This window comes from Gorilla gorilla, chromosome 18 (genome assembly GCF_029281585.2).
Source record: "Gorilla gorilla gorilla isolate KB3781 chromosome 18, NHGRI_mGorGor1-v2.1_pri, whole genome shotgun sequence".
Lineage (NCBI taxonomy): Eukaryota > Metazoa > Chordata > Mammalia > Primates > Hominidae > Gorilla > Gorilla gorilla.
In genome coordinates, this window is record NC_073242.2 from 101,577,928 (window position 1) to 101,603,233 (window position 25,306).

At 49.2% G+C, this 25,306-nt stretch overlaps 3 protein-coding genes across 23 annotated transcripts in view; 1 reads left to right on the plus strand and 2 right to left on the minus strand.

Moving 5' to 3' along the window:
• TXNL4B (thioredoxin like 4B) overlaps nucleotides 1–2,193 on the minus strand; it is an 89,251-nt gene extending 87,058 nt beyond the window's left edge. For 3 of the 6 annotated variants that reach the window (XR_010131374.1, XM_063699738.1, XM_019011992.4), the window contains exon 1: nucleotides 736–926. The gene's annotated coding sequence lies outside the window, so the exon portion shown is untranslated. Of the gene's footprint in view, nucleotides 1–735; nucleotides 989–1,561 lie in introns of those variants that run through there. The other 3 variants (XM_055366460.2, XM_004057966.5, XM_004057965.5) reach the window with 3 other exon arrangements.
• Nucleotides 904–20,247, plus strand: DHX38 (DEAH-box helicase 38). 3 transcript variants are annotated; one of them, XM_004057955.5, is made up of 27 exons: nucleotides 904–1,419; nucleotides 3,498–3,839; nucleotides 4,181–4,368; nucleotides 5,035–5,139; nucleotides 6,003–6,150; nucleotides 6,285–6,403; nucleotides 6,562–6,638; nucleotides 7,086–7,241; nucleotides 7,790–7,951; nucleotides 8,423–8,530; nucleotides 8,823–8,935; nucleotides 10,395–10,532; nucleotides 10,923–11,109; nucleotides 11,267–11,452; nucleotides 11,805–11,945; nucleotides 12,346–12,456; nucleotides 12,551–12,667; nucleotides 12,836–12,943; nucleotides 13,324–13,436; nucleotides 14,676–14,884; nucleotides 14,981–15,135; nucleotides 15,563–15,718; nucleotides 15,809–15,943; nucleotides 16,136–16,261; nucleotides 16,751–16,846; nucleotides 18,292–18,413; nucleotides 19,752–20,247. In XM_004057955.5, exons 2-27 carry the CDS (start codon nucleotides 3,517–3,519, stop codon nucleotides 19,834–19,836), a joined length of 3,684 nt encoding a protein of 1,227 aa, XP_004058003.1. In that variant the 5' UTR covers nucleotides 904–1,419; nucleotides 3,498–3,516; the 3' UTR covers nucleotides 19,837–20,247. The 3 variants fall into 3 exon arrangements, with proteins under 3 accessions (XP_004058003.1, XP_055222418.1, XP_055222417.1); XM_055366443.2 differs by having other exon boundaries at nucleotides 906–1,289; XM_055366442.2 differs by having other exon boundaries at nucleotides 1,032–1,257.
• PMFBP1 (polyamine modulated factor 1 binding protein 1) overlaps nucleotides 19,751–25,306 on the minus strand; it is a 61,006-nt gene continuing 55,450 nt past the window's right edge. For all 14 annotated transcript variants that reach the window (XM_063699735.1, XM_063699733.1, XM_055366452.2 and 11 more), the window contains one exon: nucleotides 19,751–24,353. In XM_063699735.1, the coding sequence (XP_063555805.1) occupies nucleotides 24,226–24,353 (128 nt within the window). In that variant the 3' untranslated portion in view covers nucleotides 19,751–24,225. The remainder of the gene's footprint in view (nucleotides 24,354–25,306) is intronic.

Here is a 25,306-nt window from a genome sequence, read left to right on the forward strand (position 1 = left end):
ATCGAAAGGAGAAAGTAAGGGGAGAACAAAGTTGTTAGTGGTGAGGCTAGGGGTGCAACTGGACAAATGTTGGAAGCAGGAGAGGAAAACTGAGACCACATCTAAGAAAATGTCCATAGTAAATGATACCCACAGAGAATTCCCAAAAGAAGAGGTACAAATGGACAGTAGATAAACTGAAAAGTTAAGCTTTACTAGTAAGCAAAGAAAAGCAAATTAAAAGATATGTTTACAAAGTCACTGAATTGGCAAAAATTAAACAAGATAGTGGTAGGGGCAGGCACAGGGAGTTCCTGCTGCAATGCAGACACAAAACCTTTCTGGAAAGAAAACTGACATACTCTTTGACCAATAACTCCACTGCTTTCCTCTCTCCCTCTCTTTTTCTGAGGCGGGGTTTCGCTATGTTGCCCAGGCTGGTCTCAACTCCCCAGGCTCAAGCAATCCTCCCGCCTCAGCCTCCCGAGTAGCTGGAACCTCAGGCGCGCGCCACAACTGCAGAAACACCAAAAAAAGAAAAAAAGCTTGAACTCACTTTTGTACAGAACCTTACTACAATGTATTCCAGAAAAACAACTGGAAATCAGTGGTCATCTCTGCGTGTGAACGCATGGGTGATTTTTATTTACAGCCGGGCGCGCATCTCCATTTTCCAAAATATCCGATATACATATTTAAAGTCACCTGTGTTGCGCTGCTCCTGGCCCACAAGCGCTAAGGGACCCCAGCACTTACCTTACTCTTCCACGCCGCCTCCCTCCCTTTCACTTTGTGGCTGTCAGCAACCACTTCTCCGAAAAGCCCGGGCGCGGACAGCTCCTTTCATCAGCCCCAAGCCGGACAGGACCCTAACACCAAGTCACCCAGGGGCTGTTGCCTAGCAACCCTCGTGGCCCCGCTAGCGGGAAGGAAACCGAATAGAAAACGCACAAGCGCACAAAACAAACTCCCGGTAGTCGGTCGGCCCCCGCTCAACAGCCCAATAAACGGAAGAGCTTCTAGTCACCGCCCACCTTGCTCGGCTCTGACCGGAAGCTAGGCGTCACCTCCGCCCGTATTAAAGATGGTCGACCTTTTTCCCCTCCTTTTCCTGCCACCAGACTAGAGGCGGGATGTAGTCTCTTAGGCTAAGAGTGATTGGTCACAAGGAGACTCGGAAGTGTCTGATCAGAGCCCCAGAGGAGGCCTTGAGAGCCTGTTGGCGTTCCGTTCCACACTTGGATCCAGGAATCGGCGTGTTCCAGGCTGCTCTCTATGGTAGCTTTGGGCGGATAGAGGGGGCGCGCAAGGTATTAAGGGACAATAATGGCCGCTTTCAAGGTGTGGATTTTGGCTCCTTGAGCCTGTCTGAGCGAGGGGTGGCAGCGCCGGCGCCCCAGAATCCGGGACAGAAGGGTTCCAAGAGTCGCGCTTGGTGAGGTGAGAGTCCCTTCTTCCTTCCTGGCCTGCCCTTCTGTAATCATGGCGGCTCCAGGCGGCGGATATTGGTCCCCTGCTCAGGTCCGGGCCCCAGTTTGGGGAGTTCCTCTGTCGTCCCTGTCACCCACCTTGCCTTACTCACCTCAGGGATGCTGCATCCGTCCTGGCCGCCTTGGCCTTCCTCCTTGCTCTGGTCAAATCCTGCTGCCTGGAGCGGCCTCGCTGAGATCTAGGGATGCTGCCTGGAGTGGCCTTGCTCCCTCTCCCAGGCCTCCGCTTTAACCCACCCCAGACTGTCGCCGAGCCCGAGTAGGACTCCTTGTGTCTTCCTCTGCTCTCTCACAGTGTTATTTATACCAGGCAATCTGGTGGGCGATCTCTTCTACTAGAATGTCAGCTCCAGGTGGGCGGGGATTTTTGTCTTGTTCTCTGTTGCTATCGCCGAGAACAGCAATTGGCTCAGGGACGCCCTCAGTGAATAATTGTTGAATGAATGAATCCAGGTTCTTTCTTCCCTGGCTTTCTCGTACGCCTTGTAGTTTCTTTGCCATTAATCCTTCTCAAGAATCTTGCTCTTTAGCTCCTTATTTGTTCGTCTCAGCAGCTAATGAAGTTCTCTCTGGCTGTCTCCTTGTCCTGTGTTGCTGGAATCTTCCCTTGCTGTCTCCAGAAATGTTTGGGTTCCTGTCGTCCTTTAATAAGTTTAAATTAATTCATTTTTTAATTTATCAAACGCTTATTTTGCTAGACATTGAGCTATAGCAGTCAACAACACATCCAGTGTTCTCTCAACTGCGTAGAATGGCAGTCCAGGGTACCTTTCCTAGTTTAGACAACTATTGAGTAGAGCCTGTATATCTTTATCTTCTTGTGTGGATTTCCTCACATGCACACAGATGTCACCAATATGCAGCTTTCTTTTTTTCTGTTCTGCCTGATGGCATTTTCAAAATGTAACTCTTGTTTCTGCATTAATATTATGTGTCCAGTCTGTTTGGCAATACTCTGTAGAGCTGTGCATTTAATTAGAGTTTGGTAAACAATTCTGGATTCTGGTGGCATCTCCTTTGCTTTGCTAACTTGTTGGAATGAGAGGAATTATCCAAGCATCCAGAAGTGGTATATGTTGATGAGTGGCAGATGTGTAGTGAGAGGTAAAGAGGAGCTTGTTCCAACTTGAGTGCCAGAAGTCTTGTAGCCACTTATATACTTCTCAGTAACACCTCTTCCTAACCTGGTGTTTCTCATAAATATTTTTGGTGAACATAGATTGTTATTAAACTGATTTTGGCTGCTGTGAGTAAATTGTTTTCTGTAAAACGCAGCTAGGCCAAGAAAAGCCACTAAAGTATGGAGAACATGGACGGTAGCCTTCTGCCCCATCTCTGTGCTGCTGTACCTGTTGTTTAAAGAGAGGAAGAGGTAGAACTCATGTAAAAAAATGGGTGAGGGACCAACAGTATATAGGAGGATAGCAAATAATATAATGTAGCAGTTACATTTATGTTAACTGTTATGGTTACATAAAGAGCTACTCTTTATGGTTTCACACACACTTTTTGTTTGATTCTCACAATAGCTTCGTGGATTAGATAAGGTAAAAATTTTTTCCATTTAATAGATATGAAATTATGGCTAAACAAAGATTCAGTTATTTGCTTACCATCATACAGGTAGAAAGTGTTAAGAGCCTGGTTTCTAATTGAGGTTTCTGACTCAAATTTAGTGGTGTTTTCCCTACATCCCTGTTACAGCTGCTGACATCAGGCTCTAGAAAGTGTCCCTTAGTGAGGCCTTTTATTGCCTCTTGGATCTTTGTGGGGGGTGGGGAGGAATGTATGGGGGGGGTGTGTTGTGTGTGTATCTATTTTGGTGTTTATTGGGGGTTGGAATAGGAGAATCTTTGGAGATTGGCAGTGACTTGATGGAAAGATCTTGGAGAGAGGGAGCAAAAGTAGTCCTGGTCTTAGGGGGAGATGGGGAAGTTTAATCACCTACATATAACCATAACTGCATTTATTCTGGGATATAGTAGAGCTGAGCCTTCTCCAGTACCAAATGGTTTGCCTTCCTTCCAGAGAAATCCCATATCCTGTGATGGGGGACACCAGTGAGGATGCCTCGATCCATCGATTGGAAGGCACTGATCTGGACTGTCAGGTTGGCGGTCTTATTTGCAAGTCCAAAAGTGCAGCCAGCGAGCAGCATGTCTTCAAGGCTCCTGCTCCCCGCCCTTCATTACTGGGACTGGACTTGCTGGCTTCCCTGAAACGGAGAGAGCGAGAGGAGAAGGACGATGGGGAGGACAAGAAGAAGTCCAAAGTCTCCTCCTACAAGGACTGGGAAGAGAGCAAGGATGACCAGAAGGATGCTGAGGAAGAGGGCGGTGACCAGGCTGGCCGAAATATCCGGAAAGACAGGTAAAGGCCTTAGTATGGGTTAGCCCAGAAGGAAGCGAACGGAGGCTGGAAAATAACAGCTCATGTTTATCTCTCAGTTTTCCTGTTGGAGATTTAGAGCTTTATGATTTTATTATGATTCTGTAATACTGAAGGTAGGTAGGAATTTGTGGGGAAAAACAAAGGTGAATAAAGACTAGATGGTAGAGGTTAGAAATGCCTTGGGTTGTTGCCATATGTGAGCCTGCGTCCCAGGGAGAGAAAGTGGAAAAGGACAGATCACTTGTTTGGACAGCCAAAGGTTTTAGGGCAGAGTTTTTCTCCTATGGAGGGGCCTTTACCAGTTGCTCTCCCTGTTTCAGACATTATCGGTCTGCTCGGGTAGAGACTCCATCCCATCCGGGTGGTGTGAGCGAAGAGTTTTGGGAACGCAGTCGGCAGAGAGAGCGGGAGCGGCGGGAACATGGTGTCTATGCCTCGTCCAAAGAAGAAAAGGATTGGAAGAAGGAGAAATCGCGGGATCGAGACTATGACCGCAAGAGGGACAGAGGTAAACTGTCCAGCACAGTTCCTGTTGTCCATTAGCATTCGAATAAATGTGTCAGCCTTTTTCTTGTTGCAGGAGTTTTTGCAACACCCATTTGTTAGGGAGTCCTATTTGCATGATGTCCGCCTGAGTGGTTTTGACCCTGCTGGGATTGGGAATACTAGTTTAAGAAAAGAGCTGTTGCCTGTAACATAGCTGCTCTCCTTGAGTGTGTGGTCTTCGTTTTATTATGAAAATTGATGATAAAGGATATAATGGGTAAATATGTATAAGAGACCAGCGTTTCTAATAGCATTGGTGATAGAGAAAGGACAGTGCTATGGAACAAAGCTAGACAAAAAAATCCAGTGCTGTCCTTGCTCAGTATTAAGTTTTATAGCTGATAGAATTGTAACTATTAAAAAAAAGATTCACTGTAAACTCGCACTAGTATTTTTTGAATTCTTGCTGGAAAATAACTGTTACTGTGGGTTTGAAACTTTCTAGACAGTAACTATTTTTCCCCCTTGGGAGAATGGGCATAGGTGAGTTTCAGGAGTCCACGGATCACATTCGAGCAGTGCAGGTTGCACCTGTGAGTGAGTGGGCAGCCTGTCCTTTCTCTAGGGTGAAGATGTGTATACCTTAGGATGGGATGCATGTTTTTAAGCTCCGTGTGACTCTTCATAGATGAGCGGGATAGAAGTAGGCACAGCAGCAGATCGGAGCGAGATGGAGGGTCAGAGCGTAGCAGCAGAAGAAATGAACCTGAGAGCCCACGACATCGACCTAAAGGTAGACTCACTGTTTTGGTGGCTTGTGAGGATTCAAGTGTATGAAAGGCAGAGTGAGTGACTCTCGTCTTCAGTGAGATTGCTGAGGCATTGAGTCAGAATTCCTGATTCTACCATTAACATCTTGGGATAGTTGGTTCTGAGTCAGGTGGGCACAGCTCTGCACTTGGGGTGGATATGGTTCCTGAAAGGTGAGAGGCTGGTTTGCTGCATGGCCAGTTTTCCAAATGGTAGGAAAGAATAGGGAGCTGGAGGTAGAAGAAGTGTTTATTAAAAAGAACTACTTATATCCAAGAAGGGTGTGTTTGTAGAGATAAAGTAAATATCCCTTAAAATGTTGTCATAAACACAGAATGAAAACTGGACCATTGGCTAGGTGCAGTGGCTCATACCTGTAATCCCAGTACTTTGGGAGGCTGAGGCAGGCAGATTACTTGAGGTCAGGAGTTCGAGACCAGCCTGGCCAACATGGTGAAACCCCATCCCTACTAAAAATACAAAAATTAGCCTGGGGTGGTGGCGGGTACCTATAATCCCAGCTATTTGGGAGGCTGAGGCAGGAGAATCAATTGTACCCGGGAGGCGGAGGTTGCAGTGAGCCAAGATCACACCACTGTACTCCAGCCTGGGTGACAGAGCAAGACTTTGTCTCAAAAAAATAAAAAAAGGAAAAATATATCCTGGACCATTAAAAATTGAGATATCTTTAAAAACTGTCAAAACCGATCTTAACCGTTATAGATACATGCAAGGTTTAGAAATAGTAAAAGGAGTAAATTTGGGGAATTGACTTTTGGCAACTGGTTCTAGACCATGTCATGGTTAAGTGAGATGTTTCCTGTGGATGTGTCTTTTGTGGCCCAGATGCAGCCACCCCTTCAAGGTCTACCTGGGAGGAAGAGGACAGTGGCTATGGCTCCTCAAGGCGCTCACAGTGGGAATCGCCCTCCCCGACGCCTTCCTATCGGGATTCTGAGCGGAGCCATCGGCTGTCCACTCGAGATCGAGACAGGTGATGTTCTGGGCAGAACAGCCCAGTTTCGCTGGGTGGGCGGTAAGGAGCCTCGGCAGGGAGAGCAGATGGCGGCCAGGAGGACGTGGCTTAGCTCAGTGACAGTTTTGTGATGCTGGTGCTGCTGTTCCCAGGTCTGTGAGGGGCAAGTACTCGGATGACACGCCTCTGCCAACTCCCTCCTACAAATATAACGAGTGGGCCGATGACAGAAGACACTTGGGGTCCACCCCGCGTCTGTCCAGGGGCCGAGGTGAGGCCTGTGGGGCAGGAGACAGAAGAGCAGGCTTGCTTGCCCTAGCGAGGATGAGCAGGGGCTGCCCTTCTGGAGCTGCGTGGCCCTGCAGATCTGTCTGGGGCCGCTGGGGACAGGCCAGGGCATGGACTGACCTGCTCCCTGTGCTCCTCCAGGAAGACGCGAGGAGGGTGAAGAAGGAATTTCATTTGACACGGAGGAGGAGCGGCAGCAGTGGGAAGATGACCAGAGGGTAAAGCTTTATACTTCTGAGGGGCTGATCGAGGCTGGTGGCCGTCCGTAGATGGGTGACCCTCTAGCAGGACTGGGCTTTGATGAGGGTACACCTGAGCCCTGTTCAGACCCAATGCCCTGGAGTCTCTTTGCAGAGGCATAGACGGCACGGTGAACCCTGTCACTCACTGCAGTAGGCTGACCTAACTGTTCTGTTATGTGTTGGTGCCACCATGTGGTAAATCTAAGAAGTGCTATCGTGATGGGCTGCCCTCCAGTCCTGTGTAGTCGCCCACTGTGGTTCTCCTCCAGATGGCATGTGGCTGCAGGGAGGCCTCTCCTGCACCCCTCACAAGGGTAGCTCCACTGCAGTAGTGACTACCAAGCGTCCCTTCGTCTGTTGGCCATGTCTCATGCATAAACTTGATCTGTCCCTCACTCCCTTGCTTTGCCTCCTGCCCTGCAGCAAGCTGATCGGGATTGGTACATGATGGACGAGGGCTATGATGAGTTCCACAACCCGCTGGCCTACTCCTCCGAGGACTACGTGAGGAGGCGGGAGCAGCACCTGCATAAACAGAAGCAGAAGCGCATTTCAGCTCAGCGGAGACAGATCAATGAGGTGAGGCTGCCTGCAGAAGTTGGAGCAGATTCAGACCTGGAGGTAGAGCACGTGGGGAAGCAGCAGGTTATCCCCAAGTGAGGGCAGCACAGCTTGTCCCCTGATTGCCGAGAAGCCCAGATCCTCTGGAGGTGGAAGAGGAGTGGGTGATGAGCCTTTTAGTAGCTTAAGGAAAGCCCCGGCTCGTACTTCTCTCTTTTGCAGTACTTCCTTGAGGGGAAGTACTGTTGATGGGAACAGGTGCATTGGGACCTGCCTCTGTGGTCTGTGTTCTTTGTGTCTCTGATGTGGGCTAGGGACACTTACCATTTGTGTGTCCCTCTAGAGGTTCTGATTTAGATGAAAGGTGCTGCTGCTTGGAACAAAGTCCTGCAGGTGATTTGGGATCAGCACCTCTTCTGTCTTTGGAGCTGTGGGTAGAGGCCTGTGACATCTTTGCAGCTACCAGTGGCCTTCTGTCAGGACTTGATGTGTGGATTTACCTCATAACCTTTCAGGACGACCTTTGGGGTGGAAATTTGAGTGTGGCTCCCATTGTGTCCTCACAGGATAACGAGCGCTGGGAGACAAACCGCATGCTCACCAGTGGGGTGGTCCATCGGCTGGAGGTGGATGAGGACTTTGAAGAGGACAATGCGGCCAAGGTGCATCTGATGGTGCACAATCTGGTGCCTCCCTTTCTGGATGGGCGCATTGTCTTCACCAAGCAGGTGAGGCTCCTCTGTGGCCAGGGACAAGACAGCTCAGAGAGACCTGATGTGGGCCAGGTGCAGTGGCTCATGCCTGTCATCCTGGCACTTTGGGAGGCTGAGGCAGGTGGATCATTGGATACCAGGAGTTCAAGGCCTGCCTGGGCAATATAGTGAAACCCCGTCTCAAAAGTACAAAAATTAGCCGGGTGTGGTGGCAGGCACCTGTAGTTTCAGCTACTCGGGAGGCTGAGGCAGGAGAGTTGCTTGAACCTGGGAGGCAGAACCTGCAGTGAGCAGAGATCACGCCACTGCACTCCAGTCTGGGCGACAGAGCAAGACTCTGTCTCAAAAAAAAAAAAGTCCTGATGTGGAGACAGAAAGAAGAGAAGGGAGAAAACAGCCCTGTACCATGAGAAGGTAGCAGTCTCTTATGAACATGGCCTTCTTGCTGATTTTAACGGGCATCGCTCTTTCTCCCCACTGCTGCAGCCGGAGCCGGTGATTCCAGTGAAGGATGCCACTTCTGACTTGGCCATCATTGCTCGGAAAGGCAGCCAGACAGTGCGGAAGCACAGGGAGCAGAAGGAGCGCAAGAAGGTTGGTTTCTTGTCACCGTGGCTGGGAAGTTTATGTGTATTTTTTTCTTTTTTCTTCTCTTCAAAAGTCTTACTAGGCCCACAGATAGAAGTTAGGAGTCCCCTCTATCAAGTCCTTAGTCCCGAAAGCTGCGGGGCCTGGTGTTGGGAGAGCTGGAGGCTTGAGGATTGGAATGTGGCTCGGTGCCCCCAGCACTCTGGGGGAGTTTACCACCTGCTCTCCCGTGGGATTGATTTTCCATTGCTCGCAGTCATGTGGCAGGATGGAGCAGACTGACCTTTTTCCTTTTCAGGCTCAGCACAAACACTGGGAACTGGCGGGGACCAAACTGGGAGATATAATGGGCGTCAAGAAGGAGGAAGAGCCAGATAAAGCTGTGACGGAGGATGGGAAGGTGGACTACAGGTGGGCAGCCTCTGCCAGCAGCAGATCAGCCTTGCTCCAAAGATTGGGGCCCATGTGGGCAGTTGCGGCAGAACCCATCGACTTTGTGGCTCCTGAGTGGGAGACTCTTAGGATACCTCTCTGCATCTTCCACTCTCTCTGGTCCCTTCCTCCTGGTCTCTTCACTGTCTTCCACTTTTCCTATATGTGGTTCCTGCTCCCCCACACTGCTTCCTCTGGTGCTGGTGTTGTGAGAGGAAGGAGGCCCAGGGAGGTTAAGTAACTTGTCTGAGGTCACCCAGCTCGTCAGTGAGGGAGTTAGGATCAGACCCAGGCCGTCTCACATCAGAGCCACTCTGCTGAAGTACCTTCCAGGTGTTCAGCGTGGGCAGCTGGGTTTTAGTCCCTTAGATTTCAGTTCACTATAAGAACTATTTTTAAAAGAGGTTCCAAAATAGAAAGGGTTATCTTATTGGCCAGTGACTTCTCTGTTCATAGAGGCATCTAAGCAGATGCTGAGTTGGGACTCCTGCATTGGGCAGGTGGCTGGACTTATCTGTCCCTCAAGATCCTCATGCTTCGAATGCCCTTATGTTCTACTGAACGGTCATCTGAGTTAATAATTCTCTCCACTCCTGTGTGAAATGTCCATACGAGAAGTTGGTACTATTGATCAGCCCTTATTCATCTCTAGTTAACTTAATTCCTTAGGTATTAGTTGTTGGGTGACCAGGAGGGACTGGGTGAAATTAGAAATAGGAAGCTCAGCAGAGCATGGGGCGGCACATCAGACAGGAAATCTCTGGGGAAGGGGTTGGGGAGGGGTGTGTGGACGGCGTGGAGCACTGAACTGGTGTCTTTTTGCCGGGCAGCCTTGAGAAAGTGACAGTGCTCTGCATCTCGGGTGTGTACATGTGTCAGACATTGAGAGCTTTCAGTAGAGGTTGCAGGTTACTGTTTAGTGGGGCTGTTTTCACAGTTCTTTGAAAACAAAACCGTACAGACTATGCTTTCCTGCTGTCCTGCCAAGAGGAGGGAGGAAGTTTGACCCATGTCCCGTGCTCTGCACCCTTACCTCCTCACAAGGCCTGTGTGGCTATTTTAGCCCTTTAGGTGTTGTGCTGAAATTGCCCGAGGGTATTTTCTACAAGTTAGTGACCTGGGGATTGATTTCCACTCCTCTTCTGCTCACTCTGTTTTGGTTAGAGGGTTTGCTAACATGGTGATCTGTAAATCCTCCGATCCATGTTCAGCTAGCTCTGTTGGACCCTGTGGTGTTGAGTGTGTTGTGGATGATGGATTCTCAAGTAGCAGTTTCAGTCCTGAGGTCGATGAGAACCATCTCAGTTTCCCTGGCTGCTTTGGTGTCTCAGACTCTTGCCAAAGTCCTCATTCCTGAGCGTAGGAAGGAGGGCAGCAACCCAATCAGGAAGGACAGCATGGGGCACCGCAGGGTGTTTAGGCTGCTGTGTGTTCCTAGGACAGAGCAGAAGTTTGCAGATCACATGAAGAGAAAGAGCGAAGCCAGCAGTGAATTTGCAAAGAAGAAGTCCATCCTGGAGCAGAGGCAGTACCTGCCCATCTTTGCAGTGCAGCAGGAGCTGCTCACTATTATCAGGTAACTTCACCCGGGGCCCAGGAATGTAGTGTCAAATCAGGGGTGCCCTTGGTCTCCCATGTTTACCCAGGAGCTCTTTTTCTTTTGTGCATTGCACCCAGTGGAGAAGGGAAATAATTTTTTCCTCTGACCTCATGCCTGGGGTACACTGCACAAAGTAACGGGATGGCACCATTTTGTTTTAGCTCACCTGTTTAAACCTCACCGTATTCCAGATGTTTCAGGTGGTATCTCAGTAAGAGGCTGTTGTCCCAGTGAAATTCTCCCTTCTAAACCGGCATGCTCCCTGGATAGCTAGTCATGGGGATAGGAGGTAGCGGAGTCTTCTCGGAGGCTGGGCGTTGGCCTTCCACTTCGGCTGATAAGCCCTTTGCCTGCTTGTCCTTGTAGAGACAACAGCATCGTGATCGTGGTTGGGGAGACGGGGAGTGGTAAGACCACTCAGCTGACACAGTACCTGCATGAAGATGGTTACACGGACTATGGGATGATTGGGTGTACCCAGCCCCGGCGTGTAGCTGCCATGTCAGTGGCCAAGAGAGTCAGTGAAGAGATGGGGGGAAACCTTGGCGAGGAGGTGAGTGGGCATGGGGGCTGAGCCATGTAGTTATTCCCTAGTAGCTTCCACCCATTTTTGTTAAAGGGTGTGATCTGCTAAGACTCGGACCCCAGTACGGGGTGTGCTGGTGGTGAGCCGGTGGCCAGGGCATCTGAGCCATCTCTCTGACCTCCAGGTGGGCTATGCCATCCGCTTTGAAGACTGCACTTCAGAGAACACCTTGATCAAATACATGACTGATGGGATCCTGCTCCGAGAGTCCCTCCGGGAAGCCGACCTGGATCACTACAGTGCCATCATCATGGACGAGGCCCACGAGCGCTCCCTCAACACTGACGTGCTCTTTGGGCTACTCCGGGAGGTGAGGGCTGTGTGGTTTGGTCTCTGCGCATGGGGTGTTGACCAGCGCACCACCAGTAGCTAGTGGGATGCTCCAGGTGGGCTGAGGGGGTCTCTGGTAGGCCAGAGGTTCCTGAGGCCTCTGGTTGCAGTTCAGACTCGGGTTGTAGTTCATGCTGTTCTTGCTCTGCTGAGGGTGGCTTGGGGTTTTCTGGGCAGTGGCTCCATTGCTTCAGTCTTCAGGATTGGTAAGAATTGAATAGGCCCATTTGTCAGCTTTGGCTTGTGTTTCCTCGGGGGTGGTGCTGATGGGACTGGGGGACAGGAGCCAAGGGTCCCCACCATGGGGGCCTCCGATCCGCCTCTTCTCTCAGGTAGTGGCTCGGCGCTCAGACCTGAAGCTCATCGTCACATCAGCCACAATGGATGCGGAGAAGTTTGCTGCCTTTTTTGGGAATGTCCCCATCTTCCACATCCCTGGCCGTACCTTCCCTGTTGACATCCTCTTCAGCAAGGTATTGAGGCCACCATGTTACGAACTGACCCTTCCATGCCACGCACTTCTCTGATGCGAAGCCGGCTGGAGGGTGGAGGGTGGGTAGGGGACTGGGTTGGAGAAGATTTCCTGGGGACCATGGGGCAAATGGGGCAGCCTGCAGCTCTGGGACTCGGGGACAAAGGACTCTGTTCCGGGTGAGGTTTTGTTTCATTATTTCTTTGAGGCTGAAGTACAGGGCCCAGGGAGGCACTGTGCCCTCTTGTAGAGGCCTCGCAGTCAGGCCCATGTGGAGGTGTGGTGGCCCTCAAAGTCCATGGCTCCATTCCAGAGCAGTGCCTGGGCCACTGGGCTCCCAGGAGATGCCTGGCCTGTGCTTCTAGTACCTCCCTCTGACTGTGTCCCCACTGCTGTTGCAGACCCCACAGGAGGATTACGTGGAGGCTGCAGTGAAGCAGTCCTTGCAGGTGCACCTGTCAGGGGCCCCTGGAGACATCCTTATCTTCATGCCTGGCCAAGAGGACATTGAGGTGCGTGCCTTGGTCACGACTGTGATGAGCGGGTGTGTCTTGCATATGAGAGGTTAGGGTTCCAGTGTCTCACAGCTCCTCCCTGGGCTCTCAGGTGACCTCAGACCAGATTGTGGAGCATCTGGAGGAACTGGAGAACGCGCCTGCCCTGGCTGTGCTGCCCATCTACTCTCAGCTGCCTTCTGACCTCCAGGCCAAAATCTTCCAGAAGGTGTGTCAGCAGGAATGTCCACGAGTGGCTCCTGGAGTTCTCTAAGGGAAGCGAGAGGGGATGTGACTGTCCTGGCAGGGGGTGGGCTAGGAGGTAGGCTTTTCTCCCTCGCGGAGCCTTTCCTGTCTTGAGGGACTCATTTTTCCCTCTCTGTATGTCCTGCTCTAGGCTCCAGATGGCGTTCGGAAGTGCATCGTTGCCACCAATATTGCCGAGACGTCTCTCACTGTTGACGGCATCATGTTTGTTATCGATTCTGGTTACTGCAAATTAAAGGTAAGAGAAGACACGGGAGGCAAGGCCTGGGTCTTCACCAGAAGCTAACTTAGCTGCGGGGTGGGAAGCCAGGGCCTCGCTCCTGGCCCTGGGATGTGGGGAGCCCGTGGAAGTGGTGGTGGTGGTAGGAGGCTCACATTGACTCACTGTTCTTGGTTTGTTTAACCCTTGTAATACTCGATGAGGTAGATAATTTAACAGTAGAGCTCAGAGAGCTGGTGTTTGTGGGGAAGACTTCTTCAGATGTTCATGAGAATATTTCTAGAGCCTCCTGGCTCTTCCTCTGCCATGTGTAGCAACCAGGGCTTGCCTTTGTCTCAGGCCTACTTCCACTTTCCCCTCACTCTGTCCTTCGTCAGCTCTTTGCCATCCCCTCCTAGGTCTTCAACCCCAGGATTGGCATGGATGCTCTGCAGATCTATCCCATTAGCCAGGCCAATGCCAACCAGCGGTCAGGGCGAGCCGGCAGGACGGGCCCAGGTCAGTGTTTCAGGTAGGAGCCCTGTGCTAGCCTGCTTTCCGGGGCAGCGCTGGGGTTGCTGAGCGTGGAGCCCGGGCGGGGGCGGGCAGGATGCTGGCTCTAGAGCTGGTCCCCAAGGCTGGAAGCTGCTGGCAGGGCTGCCACTTGTTAGTCCTTTCATCCTATGCTACTGAGTGGAAGGAAGGAGTGGCTTTCCAGGGGATTTCAGAGGTCTGAGGCCAACCTACGTGGATGTAGGTACACATGCAGGTAATTACAGCCTGCCTCCCTTCAGAGGGTAGGTCTGGACAGATGATGCCATTGGTTCTTTTTATTTCTATTGTTCTCTTTCCCTGTTTTCTTTCTTTCTTTCTTTCTTTCTTTTTTTTTCCAATTAGAGACAGAGTCTTGCTCTGTTACCCCAGGCTGGAGTGTGGTGGTGCAATCACAGCTCACTGCAGCCTTGATCTCCTGCACTCAAGTGAACCTCCCACCTCAGCCTCCCAAGGGGCTGAGATTGCAGGCAGGCACCACCACACCTGGCTAATTTGTTCATATTTTGTAGAGATGGGGTCTTGCTATGTTGCCCAGGCTGGTATTGTGAACTCCTGGCTTCAAGCGATTCTTCTGTCTTGGCCTCCCAAACTGTTGGCATTATAGGTGTGAGCCACTCTGCCTGGCTCTCTTCCCCTTTTTTGTTCCAATTAAAAAAAATTAATGTATTCACTATAGAGCATTAGTGAATATAGAAAAATATCAAGAAAATAAAACCCAGCCATGATTCTAGTCCCAGGCCCATTGGTTCTAGAAATGAAACAGATGTCTGGGTGTGGTGGCTCATGCCTGTAATCCCGGCACTTTGGGAGGCCGAGGCGGGCCGATCACAAGGTCAGGAGTCTGAGACCACCATGGCCAATATGGTGAAACCCCATCTCTACTAAAAATACAAAAATCAGCTGGGCGTGGTGGCGGATGCCTGTAGTCCCAGCTACTCGGGAGGCTGAGGCAGGAGAATCGCTTGAACCTGGGAAGCAGAGGTTGGGCAACAGAGTGAGACTCTGTCTAAAAAAAAAAGAAATGAAACATGTAAGAGGCTCCAGAAGAAGGGCTAAATTGGCAGATTGGAGTTTTGAATAGGTGGAAGTCAGTGATTCACTGAAGTAGTGGGTGGGGAGAAGAAATGAGAATTTCCTCCCTCCCTGTGGGATTTCATCTGTACTGGCTGCTGTGGGATTTCCTTGTGGTGAGAAGATGGGGTCTTCTCCCCGGCAGGCTCTACACCCAGAGCGCCTACAAGAATGAGCTCCTGACCACCACGGTGCCCGAGATCCAGAGGACCAACCTGGCCAACGTGGTGCTGCTGCTCAAGTCCCTCGGGGTGCAGGACCTGCTGCAGTTCCACTTCATGGACCCGCCCCCGGAGGACAACATGCTCAACTCTATGTATCAGCTCTGGATCCTCGGGGCCCTGGACAACACAGGTGAGGCAGCCCCGGGAGCCTCATGGGTGCTGGCGCTTGACTTCCTTCTTCCCTCTACTGTCCCGTCAAATATCCGGGTTTGCTCATCTCTCCCAGGTGGTCTGACCTCTACCGGGCGGCTGATGGTGGAGTTCCCGCTGGACCCTGCCCTGTCCAAGATGCTCATCGTGTCCTGTGACATGGGCTGCAGCTCTGAGATCCTGCTCATCGTCTCCATGCTCTCGGTCCCAGCCATCTTCTACAGGCCCAAGGTGGGGCAGCGGCTGGCTCCCCTCTCCCCGGAGGGCTCGAGGAAGTGTTGGGAAGGGGAATGGCTTCTCTCTGTATTACTGAAATGGAACAGAGGGCAGAATCAGAGTTTCTGAAGAATGATTTTGCTGTTCTCGGTTAAGCAGGTTGGGGTAGGGGAAAGGAAGGGCTGGGCCAGTGGTTCTCAGGGAATGCTTTGGAAATTTGCGAGAGCATTTTTTATCTTCTAGTATGGTTGCTCTTGAGCCCTCATGTTTTACAGTAGACCTTTTTAAAAATTATTTTCATTTTTCTCAAATTGTCAGGGCAACCTATTGACATATTTGAAGTTCTATGTGTGGGTAGGTGGTAGTGTTAGAACCTCTGGGATGTGCTCAGTGGGCCTGGACCCCCCTGTACTTAGAGTGAAGGTTCTTTTTCCCTTCCTAGGGTCGAGAGGAGGAGAGTGATCAAATCCGGGAGAAGTTCGCTGTTCCTGAGAGCGATCATTTGACCTACCTGAATGTTTACCTGCAGTGGAAGAACAATAATTACTCCACCATCTGGTGTAACGATCATTTCATCCATGCTAAGGCCATGCGGAAGGTAGAGTGGTGGATGAGCAGGATGTTGGGATGAGGGGAGGGTCAAGAGGAAAGGAGGGCTCCCTCCTGGTGCCTCCGTCTCCTGCCCTAGGTCCGGGAGGTGCGAGCTCAACTCAAGGACATCATGGTGCAGCAGCGGATGAGCCTGGCCTCGTGTGGCACTGACTGGGACATCGTCAGGAAGTGCATCTGTGCTGCCTATTTCCACCAAGCAGCCAAGCTCAAGGTGAGCCCAGGAGCCCAGTGAGCCCCTCCCAGCCTGATACCTGTATAAGGGCAAAGTTCTTCCTTTGTCCTGGTGTGGTTCTGCAGATCTGGGCTTCCGCCAAAGGCTGTGTCAAGAGTGTTAAGGGATGGGGTCGCTGCCCAAATGGGTGTTGTTTTCCTGATGTGGCTGCCTGTTGTGTCTCCTCCTTAGGGAATCGGGGAGTACGTGAACATCCGCACAGGGATGCCCTGCCACTTGCACCCCACCAGCTCCCTTTTTGGAATGGGCTACACCCCAGATTACATAGTGTATCACGAGTTGGTCATGACCACCAAGGTGAGTCTTTTCCAAGGCACTTGCATAACGCAGGCCCCCTGTCTGGCCAGGCATTGAAACCCTTCACTGCCTTCTGGCATGAGCTTTTAGCCTGGGAGCCTTGAGGCCACGTGTGTTGTTTTGCCGGGCATGTGAGGTTGGTTTTCATTTGGAGACTTGGGGAAGCTCTGCACAGGGTTGACCTCTAGACTGCGTTGACCTCAGCCGCATGGGCACGATTGTTCCCCACTTGCTGCTTGGGATGAGCAACCCCTCTTGGTGTCATTGGAAGGATTTTCGGAGGGGTTGGGCCTTTTCTCTTAGGTACTGGGGGCATTTTCTCAAGTGTGGAGGAGTTTAGATGGGAGTATCTGGGGTTTTTCCTTTCCTTTTTTCAGCCTTGCAGGGCCAGGGATTGGGCCCTTCCCATGTGGCTCCTAATTGTGGAACCACTCTGGGAGGGACATTGGCCCTCCTGTGACCCTCGCCTCCCTGCCCTTCTGCCCGCAGGAGTATATGCAGTGTGTGACCGCTGTGGACGGGGAGTGGCTGGCGGAGCTGGGCCCCATGTTCTATAGCGTGAAACAGGCGGGCAAGTCACGGCAGGTGAGGGTTCTGTGCTCTTCGCAGGGGTGCTGTTTGCCTGTGGGGTCGGTGTTCCCTCCGCTTGGTATTGAAGACTTGCAGTCATCCAACCCACTTACTTCTCTCTGCAAACATAAAGGCTGTGATCCAGCAGGCTGGGTCTGTCTGATTCCCCACCACCCACTCCAGTTGTTTGGTAGGCTGAGCCTTTAAAAACAAAACCAAAAAACTCATTATTGAAAAGTCCAAATATTCATGAAAGTGGGAAAAACAGTACAACAGGCCACCATGAATTCGTTGCCTTGCCTCTATAATTGTCAACGTTTGTTCAATTTCACTATTCCTACCCCACTCCACACACATTCATTTTTTTTTTCTGGAATATTTTAAAGCTTATCTCATATATTATTCATCCATAAATACTTGAGTATGTGTCTCTGACTAAAAGGACTTAAAATTTTAAATATAACCTCTGTGCCGTTATCAGTCATAAAAAAATGAATACTTAATGTCACCTAAGTCTCCAGTCCGCATTTGGATTTCTCTATTTATCTCAAAGATAACTTCTTATGATCGATTTGCTTGAATTAGGATCCAGGCATTGCAACTGCTTATGTGTGTTAACTGTTTCATTCTAGAATAGGCTCCACCCCACGCTTTTTTTCATGACATTGATTTATTGGAGCAGCCAGGTCATTTGTCCTGTCGAATAGTCCATATGATGTATTCGCCTCATTGCTTGCTCACAGTGGTGTTTAACCTGTGCCTGTGTTTCGTGCACTTGCTGTAAGCTGGCGATGAGTCCAACCGCTCAGTTAGATCCCGGCTGAGCTGCGTGTGGCAGGGATGCCTGCATGTGGCACTGTGAACCTCCTCTTAGATGCCTTCAGGAGGCGTGTGAGGTCTGGTGGCCCCACCTTTGCTGATGGGAGGATGGATGAGGGGCCCCAGTGGTGGCAGCCTGCCTCTTCCCTGATCGGTTTCCACTGCTCCTCCATCTTGAAGTTTTAGCGTCTGTTGATGGCCATTGCCTAGATCCATATTTAGGGTTGCAAAATGGTGCTGGGCTTTGGCTTACCCCTTTTCGTAGCATAATTCTCCCCACACCAGGCTCCCTTGCATCTTATGCCTGTCTGTTCCAGCCAGCAGGTAATCACATCTTCCCTGTTTTTCTGTACTTCCTAGCATAGTTGTGAACTTGATTTTTCAAAAAAGAAGGAAATGTAAGTACTTCCTGGACTGAGGGATGACTGAGTTAGGACTGATTGTCCAGTGTCTTGAGTCAGTGAAAAAAACAGGCCTCAGCTGCAGAAGAGAAGGCGGCTTTGGTACTGGGGCAGGCAGCCATGTGGAGCACTGGCCTGGTGGATGCAGCACCTGGTTTGTGGCAGGGACTTGGGTGCCGACGAGACCTCCTTCCTTAGTGGTCCCCAGTAGGCTCAGCCAGGTCTGTCCCTCTTCAATAGGAGAACCGTCGTCGGGCCAAAGAGGAAGCCTCTGCCATGGAGGAGGAGATGGCGCTGGCCGAGGAGCAGCTGCGAGCCCGGCGGCAGGAGCAGGAGAAGCGCAGCCCCCTGGGCAGTGTCAGGTGAGCTCCGGCCTTTGGGGTCTGGCTGGGGTGGCACCCATCCCAGGAGGCTGCCAGAGACCAGGCCCTGATGCAGGGTCAGGATTTATGGGAAGGTGCATGTGTGAAGGCAAACTGGTGACAGAAGTTGCTTGTGCATTTGGTGGTCACATGGATGTGTGGGAGGAGTTCCTGACAGCTTTAAAGGAGCCACAGTACACCTGCAGGGATTCAGGGCCTGAGGCAGCCTGGAGTAGCAGGATGGGTTTCACAGCTTTACTCATGAGCGAGGGGGTTGGAAACCCCATTGCAGTGGTGAGAAGTGCGCCTTGGGCTTCTGCGTCTGTGCTGGTCCCTGGAGTTAGGCCAGACTTGACAGGTCGCAGGCACAGGCCTCCGTGAGACCACCCTCACTTCAGATACCAGCTGCAGGTGTGGACACCATCCTCACTGGTGTCCCCATGGACCCCTGCAGGTTCAGTATTTGCTAGAATGACTTTCAGAACTCCGGAGAGTGCCGTACTTACCATTATAGCTTTATTATACCAAAAAGGTACAAATTAGAACCAGCCAAAAGGAGAGATGCATAGAGCAAGGTCTGGGAGGGTCTCAAATGCGAAGCCTCGTTTGTCCTCAGGACCATGTCCCCCCGTGGCACACTGATGCATGACAGTATGACAGGTTATTGCTAGCCAGGAAGCTCACCTGAACTTCAGTGTCCAGAGTTCTTATCATTGGGGTTCCGTTACTTAGGCATGAATGACTGAATCATTGTCATGTGGTGTAGAGCTCAGCCTCCAGTCCCCCCTCCTCCCCAGAGGTGAGGCTGATAGCACATGGCTCAGAGCACCAGTGCTAACCCCGGGGCAGAGAGGCCAGCCTGCCTTGAGTCATGTTGTTAGATAAACTCAAGGGGTTCACCAAGAGTCACCTCATTAGCATAATCTCTCAAACGAGGGCTGAGGGGCCCCCATGAATAGCAGACACTCCCAGTCACTTGGGAAATTCCAAGGGTTTAGAGTTGGCTCCCAGGCACTGGGGACAAAGGCAGGCTGCTACACAGTTGGAGTGGCGCGCGTGAGGTGGAGGAAAGCTGCTTTTGTAGCTCCCCTAGGGACTGTGGGAGGAGTTGTTAAAATCCGATCTAAAGCATATCAGAATGAGTGAGCTTCCTTGATTACATCGCCAGTCGAACATGGGGACGGCAGAGGAGTGAGAATGTGCCGGGGAGGAGATCCCTCGGCCCAGAGCTCCCCACCATGGGTTAGGAACAGTAAGTCCTGGGGCTCTGCATCCTCCTGCCCTCCCGGCTGTGGGTGAGGGCACGGTGTTTCCTGATCTCTCCTGCTGTGTCTCCAGGTCTACGAAGATCTACACTCCAGGCCGGAAAGAGCAAGGGGAGCCCATGACCCCTCGCCGCACGCCAGCCCGCTTTGGTCTGTGAGCTGAGGCTGTCCCCAGAGAGGATGGCAGCAGATATTGGGTCCTGAGCCTTCTGGCGGGAGCCCTGAGGCTGCGGACAAAGCCCTTTCATCTGAGGACTTTCATCTGTGCATATCACGGCCCCCCAGGGCAGTTCCTGCTGGACCAGACTCTGTGGCAGAGTCTGGAGGTGGAGTTCTTCCATGCAGGAGCGCGGCATGGCGGGAGTGGGGCTGCAGAGTATCCGAGGTGCTGCCGGGGCAGCGGGAGGTGGCTGGACCCATCGCATCTAAAACTGGCCCAGGACACTTGGTGTATGCGTGACTTGGCTGTGGCTTTTTTTAATCCTTGTGTAAAGCAGCAAAAAAGACCTAAAGGGAATTGTAATTTGGTTATAATTCAGGATTTGGAAATAAATTTATTATTTGTAAAACATGACTGCATGTCTTTTTCCTTCACCCTCTTAAATCATGTAATAAAGGTGGGGGGTGCAGAAGCCTGCCCTGTCTTCCTTTGCATGGGTCGTCCTGGAACTCTGCCCTTATTTCTGCACAAGGCAGACCAAGCTCTGAGGGTGCCCAGCTGCTCCTGAGGCTGGGGGGCACTGGCAGGTCTGCCTTGATGGCCAGATCATGGGAGGGAAGTGAGCAGGAGTCCACCCCAGCGTTCCCCGGGGTGGTTTGGCTGCTTGAAAGAGGTCCATGTGATTGCTCTGGATGGCAGAGGGTAAGGGTTGTCCATTGACTGAAAAACAGTATAAAATGTTGCTTATTGATTTTCACGTAAAAGGTGACCCTTACACCAGAATCACCAGTCTTTTCTCTTTTTAAGCAGTCTCTTAAGTCTGCTGAGGTGGCTTTTTGGGTGTTTAGCCCTTTCCACTAACCATGGTGTGTATGTTGTGATTCCTCCAGGCTGGGCTTCTGCCAGGTGTGCTTGTTGGCAGGTTCTGTGGTGGGGTTGAGTCACAGACAGGATTGGGGCTTGGAAGCACCTTGATACCAGGCCAGTGCCGGCGTGAGCCCTGTGGTGTGTGGCCTGCTGTGCTGTTCTGATCCCTTTCTCCCTCTGTTGCTGGGATTTGCATTTCCATGTTATAACTCAATAAATGTTAAAATGGAAGTCAATTTTGTGGGTGAGCTCAGAAGCCTAGCTTTGCCAGCCAGCACCAGCTACCACCTCTGCCTCCATTCTTCCCTCTAGCCCCCTTGGGGGAATGCAGGTGGAAATGGGCTTCTCAGGGCTCCGTAGTGAAGAGAGAGGGCTGCTAGCACTTTGCCTAGGAAGCCTTCTAATCTTGGCCCTAGGTTGGAGGACTAGAAGTTGGCTGATGTGTGACCTATTTACAGAATCAGGCAATGGAGTAGGAAAAAGATTGAGGTTCTACTTAACAGTTATTATTAATAAGCTGTGACCTTGGTCACAAACTCACTAAGTCCCTTAGATAAAAAAATAAGGTCAGAGAGGCTATTAAAACAATGGGTCCAACTCAACCATCGTATTTACAAGCAAGGAACACCTGGTAAAGGATACTTGGTACATGTGGGTGCTACAAGAGGAATGGAGGGGTCCCCTGCCCACAGCAGCTCCCCCTGAATTTGCCACGGTACTGGAGCTTCTGCTCAAGGCTTTGTCTCTTCCTGTGTTTCCAGTGTTTTTTTAAATTACAGATCCTTTCCATTCAGATCTTCCTTAAAGTTCCTTCGAGCTTTAATATTCTGATTCTCACTGTCTTTTCTTCAGATGGCAACTGATTGTTTTTCTAGAGGTACAAAAGCATACCTATGACATGGTCTCTAGCACCATGGCCCCGTTGTGGACTCCTGAGTCTGGCTGACCCTTGTTATTGTCTGTATTTTTTTTAGTGTAACCATCCTAATGGCTGGTATCTCATTGCAGTTTTGATTTGCATTTCCCTAGTATTTAGTGGTGGTGAGCATCTTTTCATGTGCTTATTATTGGCCATTTGTTTATCTTCTTTGGAGAAATGTCTCAAGTCCTCTTCCCCCCCTTTTATTTTTTTGCATTGGTAACTTTTTAAAAATTTTTAAATTTCAACTTTTATTTTAGATACTGACGGTACATGTGCAGGTTCATTATATGGGTATACTGTGTGATGTGGTAGGTTTGGGGTATGGATCCCATCACCCAGGTAGTAAGCATAGTACCCAACAGGTATGTTTTCAACCCATTTCCCTCTCTCTATTCCTCCCAACCAAGTAGTCCACAGTGTTTATTGTTCCTATATTTATGTCCCTGTGTGCTCAATGTTTAGCTCCCACTTATAAGTGAGAAGAGGTGGTATTTGATTTTCTGTTCCTGCAGGAATTAGCTTAGGATTATGGCCTCCAGCTGCATCCATGTTGTTGCAAGGGACATGATTTCATTCTTTTCTATGGCTGTGTAGTACCCCATGGTGTGTATGTACATTTCCTTTATCCAGTCCACCATTGCTGGGCACCTAGGTTGATTCCATGTCTTTGCTATTGTGAATAGTGCAGCGATGAACATGCGAGTGCATGTGTCTTTTTGGTAGAATGATTTATTTTCCTTTGGGTATACGCCCACTCATGGGATTGCTGGGTCAAATGGTAGGTCGATTTTAAGTTCTTTGAGAAAGCTTCAAACCTTTGTTCACAGTGGCTGAACTAATTTACATTCTCACCAGCAGTATATAAGTGTTGCCTTTTCTCACCAGCCTTGCCGGCATCTGATTTTTTGACTTTTTAGTAATAACCATTCTGACTGGTGTGAGATAGTATTTCATTGTGGTTTTGATTTGCATTTCTCTGGTGATTAGTGATCATGAGCATTTTTTCATATGTTTGTTGGCTGCTTGTATGTGTTCTTTTGAGAAGTGTCTGTTCATGTCCTTTGCCCATTTTTTTAATGGGGTTATTTGTTTTTTGCTTGATTTGTTTAAGTTCCTTATAGATTCTAGATATTAGGCCTTTGTCAGCTGTGTAGTTTGTGACTATTTTCTCCCACTCTGTAGGTTGTTTATTCTGCTGATAGTTTCTTTTGCTGTGTAGAAGCTCTTTAGTTTATTAGGTCCCTCCTACCAATTTTTGTTTTTGTTGCAATTGTTTTTGCTGACTTAGCCAACAATTCTTGGCCAAAGCCGATGTTGAGAACGATTTCTTTTTTTTTTCTTTTTTTTTTTTTTGGAGACAGAGTCTTGCTCTGTTGCCAGGCTGGAGTGCAGTGGTTTGATCTCGGCTCACTGCAACCTCCGCCTCCTGGGTTTAAGCGATTCTCCTGCTTCAGCCTCCCAAGTAGCTGGGACTACAGATGTGTGTCACCACGCCCAGCTAATTTTTGTATTTTTAGTAGAGACGAGGTTTCACTATGTTGGCCAGGATGGTTGACTTTGTGATCCACTTGCCTTGGCCTCCCAAAGTGCTGGGATTACAGGTGTGAGCCACCACACCTGGCCCGATAACGATTTCTTTCTTTTTTTTTTTTTGAGTAGTAGTCTCACTCTGTCGCCAGGCTGGAGTGCAGTGGTGCGATCTCGGCTCAATGCAAGCTCCCCTTCCTGGGTTCATGCCATTCTCCTGCCTCAGCCTCCCTAGTAGCTGGGACTACAGGCGCCCACCACCATGCCCGGCTAATTTTTTTTCTTTTTTTTAGTAGAGACGGGGTTTCACCATGTTAGCCAGGATGGTCTTGATCTCCTGTCCTCGTGATCCACCTGCCTCGGCCTCCCAAAGTGCTGGGATTACAGGCGATAACGATTTCTATAGTCTGAGGTCTGACATTTAAATCCTTAATCCATCTGGAGTTAATTTTTATATATGGTGAAAGATAGGGGTCCAGTTTCATTCTTCGGCATATGCTCTGCCCATTTTTGAACTGGGTTGTTTGTTTTCTTGAGTTTTAGGAGTTCTCTATATATTCTGGATATTAACATCAGAGATATGATTTGGAAATATTTTCTCCTATTCTGTGGGTTGCCTTTTTACTCTGTTGATGTTGCTTTTGATGCACAAAATTTTAAAAGTTTCAGGATGTCTAATTTGTCTATTATTTCCTTTCGTGCCTGTGCCTTTGGTGAACTAATCACTGCCAAATCCAGTGCCATGAAGGGTTTGTTCCATGTTTTCTTCTATGAGTTTTATAGTTTTAGTGGCTACATTTAGGTCTTTGACCCATTTTGAGTTAATTTTTGTATAAGGTATTAGGTAAGGGCACAGCTTTATTCTTTTGCATGCAAATATTGAGTTTTCCCAGCACCATTTGTTGGAAAACTAAAACAAAAACTATCCTTTCCCCATTTCATAGTCTTGGCATCCTTGTCAAAATTATTTGACCATATATGTGAGGGTTTATTTCTGGGATTCTTTCTAGTCTATTCCATTGGTTTGTATGTCTATCTTTTGATTTATATGGCAGTACCACACTATTTTGATTACTGTAGGTTTGTAGTAAGTTTTGAAATCAGTAAGTTCTTCAGCTTTGTTCTTCTTTTTTGAGACTGTTTTGGCTGTTGGGATCCCTTAAGATTCCATGTGAGTTTTAGGTTGAGTTTTCCTATTTCTGCAAAAAAAAAAAAAAAAAAAAAAAAAAAAAAAAAAAAAAAATTAGGATTTTGACAGAGATTACATTGAATCTGTAGATCACTTTGTGTATATTGACATCTTAATATTAAGTCTTTCAATCCATGAACATGGGATGTGTTTCTGTTTATGTCTTCTTTAATTTCTCTCAGTAATGTTTTACAGTTTTCATTGTACAAGTCTTTTACTGCCTTGGTTAATTCCCAGGTATTTGTTTTTTTTTGTTGCTATTATAAATGAAATGAAATTATTTTTATAATTTCCTTTTCAGATTATTAATTGTTGTTATATAAACCTGCAACTCATTTTTGTGTGTTGACTTTGTATCCTGTTACTTTGCTGAATTCACTATTAGTTCTACCAGGCTTTTTTTTGGGCAGGGGGGTGGTCTGTAGAGTCTTTAGGGTTTTTTACATATAAGATCTGTGAACAGAGATAATTGTACTTCTTCCTTTCCAGTTTGAATCCCTTTTATTTCTTTTTCTTGCCTAATTGCTCTGGCTAGAACTGCCAGTACGATGCTGAATAGAAGTGGCAAAGCAGGTGTTCTTGCCTTATTCCTGATCTTAGAGGAAAAGCTTTTAGTCTTTCACCATTGAGTATAATGTTTGTTCTGGGTTTTTCATATGTGGTTTTATTTTGCTGAGGTAGTTTCCTTCTAATCCTCATTTGTTGAATGCTTTTAAAAAAATTCATAAAAGAGTGTTGTTGTAACCATTTCTTTTTAATATCAGCTGTTCAAACTACTTTTTAGGAACTCAATTCCTTGGTTATTTCTTAACAAATTATAGGCAGGCAACACTCAGTTTCCCTGCCCTTCCTCCTGTCTTTAGAGAAACTGCACTTCTCTAAGTCCATCCCCTGTACTCAGCCAGGTCTTCTGCCTGGCTGGGCTGTCACAGTCGGATGGCTGGGTAATATGTCGATGTTTTT